This window comes from Coregonus lavaretus (genome assembly GCF_964263955.1).
Source record: "Coregonus lavaretus genome assembly, chromosome: 20".
Lineage (NCBI taxonomy): Eukaryota > Metazoa > Chordata > Actinopteri > Salmoniformes > Salmonidae > Coregonus > Coregonus lavaretus.
In genome coordinates, this window is record NC_140007.1 from 20418114 (window position 1) to 20433481 (window position 15368).

The 15368-nt window shown below is 43.3% G+C and overlaps 1 protein-coding gene across 1 annotated transcript; it reads right to left on the reverse strand.

Annotated features, from left to right (window-relative positions):
- Nucleotides 1-836: 836 nt before the first annotated feature.
- On the reverse strand, nucleotides 837-2742 carry tnnc2.2 (troponin C2, fast skeletal type, tandem duplicate 2; the record flags this gene model as incomplete). The annotated part of the gene is made up of 6 exons (XM_084184458.1): nucleotides 2679-2742; nucleotides 1894-1945; nucleotides 1645-1788; nucleotides 1299-1413; nucleotides 1041-1177; nucleotides 837-868 (listed from the first exon to the last, which is right to left on the reverse strand). The coding sequence occupies exons 1-6, from the start codon at nucleotides 2679-2681 to the stop codon at nucleotides 837-839; spliced, it is 483 nt and encodes a 160-aa protein (XP_084040584.1). The 5' UTR covers nucleotides 2682-2742.
- Between the last annotated feature and the right edge of the window lie 12626 nt (nucleotides 2743-15368).

The following is a 15368-nucleotide window of genomic DNA, read 5'->3' on the forward strand; positions in this document are numbered from 1 at the left end:
TATGGCGTAGAACATTTTTGAAGTTTGTCCTTTGTTCCTTAACCCACTGTATCAGTAATCTATTTTCATAGGGATTCCTTTGATTACCTACAGTTCAGTTTGTATAATGAAGAATTTAAACTTGGAATTTGGCAGGAGGTTCCAGATGGCATATCATTTCATAATTATGATTTTTTCAATTTGTATTTTGCCGTAAGTAAATAGGCCTGATCTAGCTTTACTGCTATCTAATCTGTTATGCCTTATGGTCCACAACAGTAACACAGACTGTACATCAATAAAGACCAGATGGCTGTGTGGGTCAAATAAAAATTGAAAAAGAAAATAATAATTTTATTGATATTCCTCAAAACAATAGCGTACAGACCATGATTATGTCACACCAACTACCAGTGAGCATTTGTTTATTCATTTATTATCTCGGTTCAAGCAATAGTTTATTACAGTGAAGTGGTTACAGTTGGCCTTGGTCTAAGCAGCGATCACAAGCTGCCCATCTAGACTACATCTAGACTGAACTCCCAGCTTGAGGGTGTTGAGGTGGTAAGTGATCCACTGACCCATTCTGTGAAGTTGCAGTGAATTTCACATCCCGGCTTTTCCCTCCTGATTTGGGGGAACAGCAGCAGCTTGGCGTCAATGGGGCGTTGTAATCACAAGCAAGAAGGGCTCAAAAGCCCTGGTTACCCCCACCTATGTTGAAGAGGTTTAGTTTAATCGAGGTGGATGACATAGGCAAGGGGCGAAGGTTGAGGGAGAGTTGGAGTGGGTCAAAAATGGATCAGAATAGGTCAGCAGGGGGTCAAAGGGAGGAGGAATGTCCTTGAGTCTCTCTTTTACTGCACATTTTCCATCATCTTGAGGAATTCTGAAAAAGAGTGACAAATCCATTATGAAAATGAAAGTTTAAATCATGGTGATGTAATTCATGGTCAATAACAGGCCTAAAATCCATTATGAAAATGCAGGTCAATATGTAGGCTAATTGTCCAATCAGCATCATCATTATTATTATCAAAGGCATCGTGGCTTTGTCATACCATCAAAGTCCAGCATGCCATCAGCGTTCTTGTCTCCATCCTTCAGCAGCTCATCGATCTCCTCCTCTGAGATTTGCTCGCCAGAGCTGCGGATGATGATGGCGAACTCTTCTCTGTCGATGTAGCCGTCGGCATTCCTGCGTAAGCAACACACATTGGAGGAAGTTTAACAACCTGTCGACATATGAACGCTGACTGTAATTGTACACAAGGTAAACTGTAAAACGTAACCCCTTCTCCCTAAAACAGGTGACATACTTGTCGAACACACGGAAACATTCAGCCAACTCTTCCTCAGACTTTCCGGCCTGGTCCTCCTTTAAGAGCCTCACCATCATGACCAAGAACTCCTCGAAGTCGATGGTGCCGCTGCCTGAGGTGAAGGTTCCGATAGATTATGCATCACGCTCGAATACAACAGGTAAATACAGCAATGTGAACAGGTATGTATCATACACAGGTCACCTGAGCATAACATGGGCATAAATTACCCATAAGTAGCCTAATTACGCGCCAAACTTTGCGCATGCCATTGAAGGTATATAGCTTACATATATTTATGTAGGTTAATATTGATAATATTTTATATTCAGCCGTTGCTCACCATCCTCATCGACCTCCTCAATGATTTCATCCAACTCCTCTCTTGTCGGGTTCTGGCCCAACATCCTCATGACCTGACCCAACTCCTTGGTGCTGATATCACCGCCACCGTCTGTGTCGAACATGTCGAAGGCAGCCTTGAACTCTGGAAGGATGATACGGTTCTGGACACTAATTATTGTATTCATTAGACCTGGCACATTTAATGTATTAATTAACGACAACATGGTTTTGCTATGGTCCTACTCACCGTTAAGCATCTCCTCGCTCAAGAATGAGCGGGCCTCCTGTTGCGCATCAGTCTAGAGGAAAAACAGCGCCACATTTGCCAGGTCATAGTAGTGACAATTTCTCAAATTGTCACTATTCTAACTATCTATAATATTTTTTGGGTAACAGTGATGTTATTGGCTATCAGATTAGTGTATTTCTGTTTTATTGACATTCACAAAGATATCCACGCAAAGGGGTTAGCCTTAGCCTATAGGCATACTGACAAATTTGCCATGCTATTTAAGGCTCAACACATTACCCCCCTGTATATGGTTTACGGAAACACAATCCGACGGAATTTGTCGCCTAAACACAATCCGCACCCGGGCAGTCTTGCTGACCTTTTAGGTTGTGTGACAGTCTGATACTCGGTATCTACCCGATAAGCACCAATAAACCCATAGCCTATCGAGCCTGCGCCAACTGACCATGCATAACTTTCCTAAAGTCATGCTCCAGAAATACTGCTATAAATACTTACATATTATTTGGTTAATTAAACAATTTAGTGATTTTTTGGTCTAAGGAAACGACTACTGTTTTAATCATGTCTTATACCTTACACTTTATGAAATGGTAAACATATGACTGCAAGAGACAATACATTGTCAAAATGATTTTCAAATAAATTATTTCCAAATTAGGCTAATTAATAATCTTAATTGCCCATCCAAATATAAAGTTGCAAATGTAACCCTATACAAACTTGTTGTTTATTATGCTTTTATTAATGTAATTGTGTGTTCAAATGATTGGTCTTACCATGGTTGCGAATTAGCTTTCCCCCAAATATCCACAGAAATAAAGCCCAAAGGAGTGGTCAATCTGTGTGCACACCTACAGAAAGACTAGACCTCAAGTGAGAGTTCAGACACACTTTAAACTGGTCTCTTAAGACACGCCCCCTGGTGCTCACAGGACCCCAGATTTAGAATCTTGAACTTTTAGGGTTCTGAGGCCCCCAAAAGCCAAACGAAATCTGGAGTGGACAGCGGTGGTCTTGAAGCTGCAAACATTTAATTGACGGGGTAAACTTAACTATAAGGACATTTTGGGACGTTTTCAGGTACATGTCACTATTGAAAGGCAACATTCGTCTTGTGATTGTAAGTGCAGCAGGTTTAAGGTACCTGAATGTAACAGTAGGTGTAGGTATTCCCTGTCAGACACAATGTTTTGGCTCATCAACCTAAACAAATTCCCTCTCTGGTCCCACTTTCAAAGTAACAACATTACACATTCTTCTTGCAGATTTCCATAAGGGAACAAAGCCAGCCCTTTTAAGCAATATCTGAAAATAGTCAATTCTGAAACATCATTTCTGAAACAAGGTGTAGTTGATCCCCAAGCATGCACTTGTGAGTTCAAGCAAATGTGGTGATTGACAGTTTCCATACTGTAAACTAAAGGTAGGCCTCTGTAATGCTGATAAAGAAGGGTGTGCCCAGAGTGGGTTGTGGACGTGGGATGGCATTTCCTTCTACGTGTGAAACCCTAACCCTGTGGAAAAGTGCTGCAGAGCTGGAAGCTGGCTGTGCTGTGCCCTGAATAGCAGATGATATTTGGTTGTACGGGGACAGGGCAGAGACCGCCCTTAATCACAGTATTATATCCAATAAACAGGCCAACCACTCTAGACCTGACTGTCCTTGTATGGTGGATGTTTCCTGCGTAGAGATAAGGCCTGGGGTTGGAGAGGGCGGAGGAGGGGTGGGATACAGGGATATTATGAGGAGGGGTTTCCCGGGGTAGAAGGGGGTGGGATGTTGTTAGTGGTGGCGGGGTTAATGGCTATATACTCAGCTAGCGGAGGATATCTCCCAATAGAAGGATTCGGTTAGGTGCTACTATCTACACATTTCAAACCTCTAGGTTCTTATTCCAGACGCCTTCAAGATACGTTGTTGCATCTGGCAGCGTTGTCAGAGCCCTAGGGGATGGCATCTTACTATACTGATCTGGTATTTGTAACCTGGGGACCTCTTCATGGAGACAGAGCAGTGTCAGAGCATTCTTGTTGCTGTTGAGTGCTGAGAGCTCTTTTTTGATGATCATGGATGACATCAATCAAGTGATGAGAAGATCATTGCTATCGCATGTTGCATTATATACGCAATTAGAGGCCTTTGAAAGTTCTCTGCGCCTACTGTCTTTCTTTTAGTCTTCCTTTCTTTCTTTGACTTTGCATGCTCCTTTACCTCATGCTGGAGGCCTCTTTGTCTTTCATACATTTCTATGAATCTTTCAAGATTAATCACAAGAATAACAAGAACAAAGGACCTCAGCAGGATTAGGCAGAGACAATCAAGATGGCAGTTTTTCTATGGACTTTGGAACTAAAGAGTTTTCAGAAACCAAGGACATTGACTGTATAGTGGGAATAGTTGTCATATGGTCATAGGAGAGCGGAGGAGAAAGTGGAATGTATGGGGGTAAGGGGTGAGGGAGGGCTAGGATACCTGAGATGTTGCAGTCATAAGTCAGGGTGGGGGACAGAGTGGCATGGGAGTTGGTGGGGCAGGGGCAGGGGGGTCCAGTAGTATCTGTGGTGGGGTCCGGAGAGGGGGTAGTGGTACAGGAGCATTATTTTTAATTAGGGCAGGGTTGATGTTGGCACATTATGTTTGGCAAAGTGCCTTATTAGGCACATTTTCAAGGTAAAACCAAAACTGAAAGTGAGAGCTAGTTTCTGAAGACTGACATACAGATCAACAGAGAAATGGTTGAGTGATATAGAAATAGTAGACAATGATCCAGTCTACTGTAACACATGACAACAAGGCGTTGGAAACATACGTTAAAGATGAAATCAGGTTTATTTTGAAAGCACTCTGCACAGGGTTGAGACGCAAGAAGGGCGAGAGGAGAGACACAGTGGGAGGGGTGTAGCATTTATTGAGGGAACAGGTGTAAGGGGACAGCTGGGTGGGAAGTGTTTGGTGGCAAGGAGGGAAAGATCCTTCTTCTTATAAGGGTTGGACAGATATTTATAGCCACAGAGTCAACATGACTGAAAAGGGCAGTATCTAGGATAGGGTGAAGAACCTCCAGGTATTGTCTTTTCTCAAACCCCATTTTTACTCTCCTGTAGTGTTTTTGGTTAGACTCTTTACTGTTAGTAATTGAGAAGACTCAAGAGGGTGTGTATTTAATTTTTCATTCAGAAACATAGTTGTTATTTTCTTCAAGCAGAAGTGGCAAATGGAAAGGGTCACAAAGGAATGTTGGTCTTGTTAATTTTCAGAAATTCTGGAACACAGAAAACAAGGGTTAATTTGATCTTCTCCCACCATCTACTACTTACCCCAATCAACCTCCCTCTCTCGGTGATAGCATAGCACCCACGGTATCATCAACCACAACCCTTACTGATGCACGATATATAGTATCCCCCCATAACCCTGTATGTGTCCAGTCACCAGAGGATGAATGTCATATGAGCCCTTTCATGTTAAGGATTGGATATGTCATGTCAGTGTGGTTCTTCTGTGATCCCAGACCTCAACACTGTATTCTCTTTTGAATATTAGTACTAGAGAAACCCAGAACAGTGGGATTTGAGTTTAGTCATGACTTGTGGTCATTAATAATAATTAAGAGAAAAAAACGTTCCTATATACATTACCATAGTACACCTGCTTGTTTGTGCTATAACATCCTGATTAAATATTCAACATAATATGTCAACAATAGTATGTGTGTGTGTTTTCAGTCAAATTATTTACCCACAGACTGCGCGACCAAATTTGCCCCTGTTAATCCAAAACCAATCACTAGTCAAAGTTGATGTTATTATTGACCATTAGTCATCTACCAGTTTCTGTTTCATTAGCACAATACATGAATGTGAATGTTATTTCCATTGGAGAAATTGAGCCTGTGTGTGTGTCTTACTATCAGAATCATCCCTGTTGTCTTTGTTTAGGTCTGCTTCTGTCATTAGCTCGGTACATTCCTCCTCATTGACTGGCTTTCCAGTGGCGGACATGATGTCATTAAACTCCTCACCATCGCCATTTCAGTTGAGATATATTCGAAAAATGTAACACAAAGCTGCTGTATTTTTCCTGAACTAAAAGGGAAATTAAGCTAATTGTCATTAAAGGTCCCTAATGAGGCAGGTCCTTTGACAGGCCGTCCACCAGATACCTTTTGGTATTCCTAGTTGTTGAACCAGGGTGAGAAACTTAAGGTTACTTTCGTAACCCCAGTTCTCTGAGAATATGAATGAGTGCCTTCAGAAAGTATTCACATCCCTTTCCACATTTTGTTGTGTTACAGCCTGCATTTAAAATTGATTACATTTAGATTTTGTGTCACTGATCTACACACAATACCCCATAATATCAACGTAGAATTATGTTTTTTATTTTATTTTAATTTGACAAATTAATAAATGAAAAGCTGAAATGTCTTGAGTTAATAAGTATTCAATCCCTTTGTTATGGCAAGCCTAAATAACTTCAGGACAAAAAATTAGCTTAAAGCTGCAGTATGTTACTTTTTGGCTGACCTGACCAAATTCACATAGAAATGTGAGATCTGTTCTATGTGCGCTATTTCTATGCTTCCCGTTCTTAAGTTTTGTTTCTGTGTCTTTTACTTTCGGTTTTGTACAATATTTTTGGTTATTCAAAATATATTTCATAGCGGTTTAGATGGTACAATGATTCTCTACACATTGCTTATTTTGTCACATAAACTGAAATTAGACAAACTATTCGAATTTAAGCAACCAGGAAATGGCGGAACGATTTCTGCATATTGCACCTTTAACAAGTCTAATAAGTTGCATGGACTAACTGTGTGCAATAATGGTGTTTAACATGATTTTTGAATTACTACCCCATCTCTGTACCTCACACATACACTTAATTATCTATAAGGTCCCTCAGGCAAGCAGTGAATTTCAAGCACAGATTCAACAACAAAGACCAGAGTGGTTTTCCAATGCTTCGCAAAGAAAGGCACCTATTGAATATTCCTTTGAGCATGGTGGTTATTAATTACACTTTGGATGGTGTATCAATACACCAAGTCACTACAAAGATACAGGCATCCTTCCTAACTCAGTTGACAGAGAGGAAGGAAACTGCTCAGGCAACTTTTAAACAGTTACAGAATTTAATGGCTCTAATAGGAGAAAACTGAGTATGGATCAACAACATTGTAGTTACTCCACAATACTAGCCTAAATGACAGAGTGAAAAGAAGGAAGCCTGTACAGAATAAAACATATTCCAAAACATGCATCCTGTTTGCAATAAAGCATTTAAGTAATACTGCAAAAAATGTGTCAAAGAAATAAAGCTTTTGTCCTGAATAAAAGCAGTATGTTTGTGGCAAATCCAACATAACACATGACTGAGTACCACTCTTCATATTTTCAAGCATGGTGGTGGCTGCATCATGTTATGGATATGCTTGTCATCATCAAGGACTAGGGAGTTTTTTTGGGATAAAATAGAAGGAATAGAGCAAAGCACAGGAGGAAAACCTGGTTCAGTCTGCTTTCCAACAGACACTGGGAGACAAATCCATCTTTCAGCAGGACAATAACCAAAAATGCAAGGCCAAATATACACCAAGATAACATTGAATATTCGTGAGTGGCCTACTTACAGTTTTGACTTAAATCGGCTTGAAAATCTATGGAAAGACTTGAAAATGGCTGTCTAGGAATTGTCAACAACCAACTTGACAGAGCTTGAAGAATTTTCAAAACAATAATGGCCAAATATTGTACAATCCAGGTGTGCAAAGTTCTTAGAGACTTACCCAGAAATACTCACAGCTGTAATCGCTGCCAAAGGTGAATACTTATCTAATCAAAATATATTTGTGTTTTATTTTCCGTTAATATATATTTTTTTATTCGTCCACTTTGACATTACGGTGTATTTTGTGTAGATCGTTGACAAAAAAATGACAATTAAATCCATTTTAATCCCACTTTGTAACACAACAAAATGTAGAAAACGTCAAGGGGTTGAATACTTTCTGAAGGCACTGTATCACTGTGGGATTTGCTCATAGGCGGATCAATACTAGGAAGAACTAATCACACAATGTCTGTCGGAGACAGACAGGTCAGTGGCAAATGAGGTCAGCCCCTCCCTCTTTATAACCGCCCACTGGTTATTCTGAAGCATGTCTCTCTTCCTTGCACTCTTGCGAGCAGGGAAATGCTGTGATACATCTCACTCATAATCTCAGTGAACCGCGGTAACAAAAGGAACCGTAAGTTCTCTTTCAAATTGTTGTTTCGATGTATCAGTATGGGATATGGCCAGCTCCCGTATCGCAGACATGCACTCCGAAGCCAGGGTAGTCTCAACAGTATCATCCTTCAGAGGCTCCGACACTGTAAACCCTTACTATTATAAGCCAATATAATAACCTCCATTATCCAATGGCATAGCCGTTGACGAGAAAGGGGCTTACCCTTGCAGAGAGGCGCACAATAAACTAAGAGTGGGTCGCTCAAGTTCTATCCAAGTAAATACGCAACATGCGTAGTGGACACAAATGGCGGGTGGAAAGCCACAAGCTCTAAGTCAACACAAACGGCGGGTGGAAAGCCACAAGCTCTAAGTCAACACAAACGGCTGGTGGAAAGCCACAAGCTCTAAGTCAACACAAACGGCGGGTGGAAAGCCACAAGCTCTAAGTCAACACAAACGGCTGGTGGAAAGCCACAAGCTCTAAGTCGACACAAACGGCGGGTGGAAAGCCACAAGCTCTAAGTCAACACAAACGGCGGGTGGAAAGCCACAAGCTCTAAGTCGACACAAATGGCGGGTGGAAAGCCACAAGCTCTAAGTCAACACAAACGGCGGGTGGAAAGCCACAAGCTCTAAGTCAACACAAACGGCGGGTGGAAAGCCACAAGCTCTAAGTCAACACAAACGGCGGGTGGAAAGCCACAAGCTCTAAGTCAACACAAACGGCGGGCAGAAAGCCACAAGCTCTAAGTCAACACAAACGGCGGGTGGAAAGCCACAAGCTCTAAGTCAACACAAACGGCTGGTGGAAAGCCACAAGCTCTAAGTCGACACAAACGGCGGGTGGAAAGCCACAAGCTCTAAGTCAACACAAACGGCGGGTGGAAAGCCACAAGCTCTAAGTCGACACAAATGGCGGGTGGAAAGCCACAAGCTCTAAGTCGACACAAACGGCGGGTGGAAAGCCACAAGCTCTAAGTCAACACAAACGGCGGGTGGAAAGCCACAAGCTCTAAGTCGACACAAACGGCGGGTGGAAAGCCACAAGCTCTAAGTCAACACAAACGGCGGGTGGAAAGCCACAAGCTCTAAGTCGACACAAACGGCGGGTGGAAATCCACAAGCTCTAAGTCAACACAAACGGCGGGTGGAAAGCCACAAGCTCTAAGTCAACACAAACGGCGGGTGGAAAGCCACAAGCTCTAAGTCGACACAAACGGCGGGTGGAAAGCCACAAGCTCTAAGTCAACACAAACGGCGGGTGGAAAGCCACAAGCTCTAAGTCGAGACAATTATAATTATTGCTGACCTTAGGCATAAAGGTGGGGTTAGGTAACAAAGTTACCTTGGATAACCCTGGGGCAAACTGTAGGCACGGATGGTGGACTGACTCACTCACTCGCTTTGCAGATGTAAGGGAAATCATTAAAGGGGTTTTGAAGGAGAGATATTGAATCTCTCTTTCCAGCGGCTCAAAAGCCTCAAGCACAATAGACAGGTCCCAAGACGGGGCTAAAGGCTTGGAGACTGAGCTAGAGGCTTCATAAAACGACATAAGAGAGGATGCTTCCCTACTGTGTTATTGTCAAAGCCTATATGACAGGCTGAGATATCGGCTAAATAGACCTTTACAGTGGAGAAAGCCTTCCCTCTGTCCAAAAGGTCCTGCAAAAAGCATAGAACCTCGGATACAGCGCATTGGTAAGGAATCGTGTAGAAGAGGCTCTGGCACTCTTGAAAGTTTCAATGACCTTGAGGAAGCCTGTTGCATTCAGATTCATCCTCTCACGGGCCAGGCCCAGAGGGCCATGGTTTCTGGATGAGGGTGGAAAATCTTTCTGTTCGCTTGGGTCAGAAGATCCCTATGTAACGGTAGCTGCCAGGGCTCGTCGTAAAACTGAAGAGGGATCTCTGCTAACCAGCTTCCCTGGCCATCAAAGAGCTACTAAGATGAGGGATAAGCCTTGTTCCCTCACTTTGACTAGAGTGGGCCAGGGAAAGGAGACACTTTGACTAGAGTGGGCCAGGGAAAGGAGACACTTTGACTAGAGTGGGCCAGGGAAAGGAGACACTTTGACTAGAGTGGGCCAGGGAAAGGAGACACTTTGACTAGAGTGGGCCAGGGAAAGGAGACACTTTGACTAGAGTGGGCCAGGGAAAGGAGACACTTTGACTAGAGTGGGTCAGGGAAAGGAGACACTTTGACTAGAGTGGGCCAGGGAAAGGAGACACTTTGACTAGAGTGGGCCAGGGAAAGGAGACACTTTGACTAGAGTGGGCCAGGGAAAGGAGACACGTTGACTAGAGTGGGTCAGGGAAAGGAGCCACTTTGACTAGAGTGGGCCAGGGAAAGGAGACACTTTGACTAGAGTGGGCCAGGGAAAGGAGTCACTTTGACTAGAGTGGGCCAGGGAAAGGAGACACTTTGACTAGAGTGGGTCAGGGAAAGGAGACACTTTGACTAGAGTGGGCCAGGGAAAGGAGACACTTTGACTAGAGTGGGCCAGGGAAAGGAGACACTTTGACTAGAGTGGGCCAGGGAAAGGAGACACTTTGACTAGAGTGGGCCAGGGAAAGGAGACACTTTGACTAGAGTGGGCCAGGAAAGGAGACACTTTGACTAGAGTGGGCCAGGGAAAGGAGACACTTTGACTAGAGTGGGCCAGGGAAAGGAGGCACTTTGACTAGAGTGGGCCAGGGAAAGGAGTCACTTTGACTAGAGTGGGCCAGGGAAAGGAGATACTTTGACTAGAGTGGGCCAGGGAAAGGAGACACTTTGACTAGAGTGGGCCAGGGAAAGGAGACACTTTGACTAGAGTGGGCCAGGGAAAGGAGACACTTTGACTAGAGTGGGCCAGGGAAAGGAGACACTTTGACTAGAGTGGGCCAAGGAAAGGAGACACTTTGACTAGAGTGGGCCAGGGAAAGGAGACACTTTGACTAGAGTGGGCCAGGGAAAGGAGACACTTTGACTAGAGTGGGCCAGGGAAAGGAGACACTTTGACTAGAGTGGGCCAGGGGAAAGGAGACACGTTGACTAGAGTGGGTCAGGGAAAGGAGACACTTTGACTAGAGTGGGCATAGAGGAGGAAAAGTGTAGAGCAGCACCCTTGGCCACGGGTGTGCCAGCAAATCTACCGCTAGTGGTGCGTTTCCTGCTAGCGCAAAAAAACAGCAGGCAGTGTGCGTCTTTGTGCAATGCGAAGAGATCTACACTGCCCTACAAAGGCCAAACGCAGTAACAACGTATTTTATTTTACTGCAAAATCTGACTTCAAAGTATTTCTGTCTAGACAGACGGCATTACTGCATTTTGCCTTTGTAGGGCAGTACAGTGGCTCGACCGTATCTCTCCCAGATCTGGTTCACCACTACAGTGTCTCCTTCCCCAATCCGCTCCTTCATTCAGTACTCCTGGGACATGAGTCACGTGTAGTGAGAGTAGGTGTGCTCTGCTCCACAGAATAATCTTGACAGCTAGTCTGTGTAGATGCGGAGAGCGAGTGCCACCCTGACGGTCGATGAATGCCACCACAGTCGTATTGTCTGTCCGGACCAGGATGTGACAATTCCAAAGGAAGGGTAGAAAGTGTTTCAAGGAAAGAAACACTGTCCGTTTACTGCTCTTCCTTCGTAAACTGCGCCCCACCCTGTGAGTGATGCGTCTGCCGCCGTCACCACCTTCCACGTTGATACTACCCCTAGGGGAGTGCCAGAAACAAAGATTGAGGGGCTCTTCCAGTGACGGAGAACCAAGAGACATTATGAGGTTACCGTAATCTTTTGATTGAGGTGACATCATTTATACAGACGTTGGTCAGATACCCAACGCTGGAAGTCTCTCATTCTCAGTAGTGCCAGTAGTGGAGATAGTGGATGCCACAACCCTAGCACTCAGAGTCACGTTCCATGTGGAACAGGGAGAGGCACTGTCGGAACGACGTGATGGGGCGGTCCGATAGTGTAGCCCGATAAGAGACAGAATCCAGCTTCACACCTAGGTATTCTATTCTCTGTGTGGGCACCAAACAGCTTTTCTTCTGCTTGATCTTGAACCGTAACTCGGTGAGGTGGGTTACAAGGGAAGCCATGTCTCGCACCGCTTGCCCCCTTGTGTCGGGGAGCAAAGCAGGTAATCGTCTATGTAGGCGGAGACTCTTAGTCCCCTGATTCTCAAATGTTCCACTTTTAGCACCTTATTTTCATTTAGCATTTCAGTCTAGAACCAATTATCCATTAACAGGACGCACAGTATTGAAGAGGTCCATGATAGATCATTAAAATCTAACAACATTATTTAATGTCTTTACATGTGATTAATGAAAATAAAGGTAACTTTTGAAAAGCAATAGAAAAGCAATATAGATTATTTCCAAGAAGTCATGAAGGAAGATGGGACTATTTCTTTCTGTCTTTGCTCCTTGAACCATCGGTTCAACAGGAACGCAGAGATTTAATACACCTCCAGGGGGAGTTGATAGTCAATCACAGCCATGTCCCACCAATCTGCCCCAATACTGATTCATCTATCTTCAACAACTCCTTGTACTGACCCCCTCTTGCTGGTAGGGATCATGGTAAGTCATGACTAGTCACTATGGTTACCCGGTGACACAGATATAAATATGCAGGCATTCCACCTGTCAATCACTCACATTGTCACTTTCAATCTAACCTATATACTTATTATGGACACAGTATGCTTACATTATTAGTTATCTTGTTGTTATTAGTTGTTGTTAGTTGTTATTAGTCCCATCCTTCAACTCCATTCAACACCACCCATCTATCTCTTAACACCATCCATATTGGATTTCTATTTGCCATATATTTTTCAACTGTACTGTGATGTTTTACAAAAGTTCTGAACCTTTCTATTCTCATTGTTTCTCATATTCTCATAACAACAACAAAAATCCAGAAAGACGCATGTCAGAAATGTTATAAAATGATTTGCATTTTAATGAGGGAAATAAGTATTTGACCCCCTCTCAATCAGAAAGATTTCTGGCTCCCAGGTGTCTTTTATACAGGTAACGAGCTGAGATTAGGAGCACACTCTTAAAGGGAGTGCTCCTAATCTCAGCTTGTTACCTGTATAAAAGACACCTGTCCACAGAAGCAATCAATCAATCAGATTCCAAACTCTCCACCATGGCCAAGACCAAAGAGCTCTCCAAGGATGTCAGGTACAAGATTGTAGACCTACACAAGGCTGGAATGGGCTACAAGACCCTCGCCAAGCAGCTTGGTGAGAAGGTGACAATAGTTGGTGCGATTATTCGCAAATGGAAGAAATACAAAATAACTGTCAATCTCCCTCAGCCTGGGGCTCCATGCAAGATCTCACCTCGTGGAGTTGCAATGATCATGAGAACGGTGAGGAATCAGCCCAGAACTACACGGGAGGATCTTGTCAATGATCTCAAGGCAGCTGGGACCATAGTCACCAAGAAAACAATTGGTAACACACTATGCCGTGAAATCCTGCAGCGCCCGCAAGGTCCCCCTGCTCAAGAAAGCACATATACAGGGCCGTCTGAAGTTTGCCAATGAACGTCTGAATGATTCAGAGGAGAACTGGGTGAAAGTGTTGTGGTCAGATGAGACCAAAATCGAGCTCTTTGGCATCAACTCAACCTTTACACAGGCAGCCCAATTATTTTTTATTTTTTTAACCTTTTGACCATTCAGATCAGGTCTTTTACCAATAATTGGGCAACAGATCAGAATTGGGCTGCCTGTGTAAACACTGCTGTACAGTGACAAAGACCAGGATTTAGGAACCACTACCAAATGATCATTCATTCAAAAACAAATCAGGTTTTCTGTAGTTGTTAAGGTAATGATCAGATAAATAGACTAACTAAAGGAAGACCTTTTTATGATGGGGACCATAATACTACTCATCTTACACTGAAACATTCTGAAGTGCAAATGAAAGCGCAACACAGAGAGAGCACTAACTGCAACAATCGAATTCCAGACCAAATCTAATAATTTAAAATAAGGACTTTAGTCCAAATTGAGAGTCCTATTTACAGTCAGATCCATAGTTATTGGCATCCTTGATAAAGATGAGCAAAAAAGTCTGTATAAAATAAATAATACAAATGCTGAGCTATATTGTATGCTCAAATTAGGAAATTGCATTATTTTATACTAATACAACTGGTCAGAGAAAGAGATTTTGTTTAACAAGTAGAATTATTGGCGCCCCTGTTTTCAATACTCTAGCACCCTTCCCTTGCGAGGATAACGGCACTGAGCCTTTTTCTAAAATGTTTCATGAGATTGGAGAACACATTGGGAGGGAGGGATATTAGACCATTCCTCCATTCAGAATCTTTCCAGGTCCTTGATATCCATCATCTGCCCTTATGGACTGCCCTCTTCAATTCAAACCACATATTTTCAATGGGGTTCAAGTCCGGAGACTGAGATGGCCATTGCAAAATGTCGATTTTTGTGGTCAATTAACCATTTATTTGTTGATTTTGATTAATGCTTGGGGTTATTGTCTTGCTGGAAGACACACTTGCGGCCAAGTGTCAGCCTCCTGGCAGAGGCAACCAGGTTTTTGGCTAAAATGTCCCTGGTACTTGGTAAAGTTCATGAAGACATTGAGGGCAAGGGCCCCAGGACCAGTGGAAGCAAAATAGCCCCATTACATCAAAGATCCACTACCATATTTTACTGTAGGTATGAGGTACTTTTCTGTATATGCTTCTGTTTTTCAACGGCAAACCCATCGCTGGTGTGCTTGGCCAAAGAGCTCAATTTTCATGTCAGCTGACCATAGCACCGGTTCCAATCCAAGTGCCAATGCCGTTTATCAAACTCCAGGCAGAGCTATGGTCAGATGACATGAAAATAGAGCTCTGGCCAATCACAGCAGTGGTGGGTTTGGCGTTGAAAAACAGAAGCATATACAGCAGCGCTTCCCAAACTTGGTCCTGGGGACCCCAAGTGTTGCACGTTTTGGTTGTTGCCCTAGCACTAAACAGCTGATTCTAATAATCAAAGCTTGAATATGAGTTCATTCTTTTAATCAGCTGTGTAGTGCTAGAGAAAAAAACAAAATGTGCAACCCTTGGGGTCCCCAGGACCAAGATTGGGAAATGCTGATATACAGGTAGCTGCCAAAATAAAGGAAACACTTGAGTAAATGAGGGACACAAAGTATATTGAAAGCAGGTGCTTCCACACAGGTGTGGTTACTGAGTTA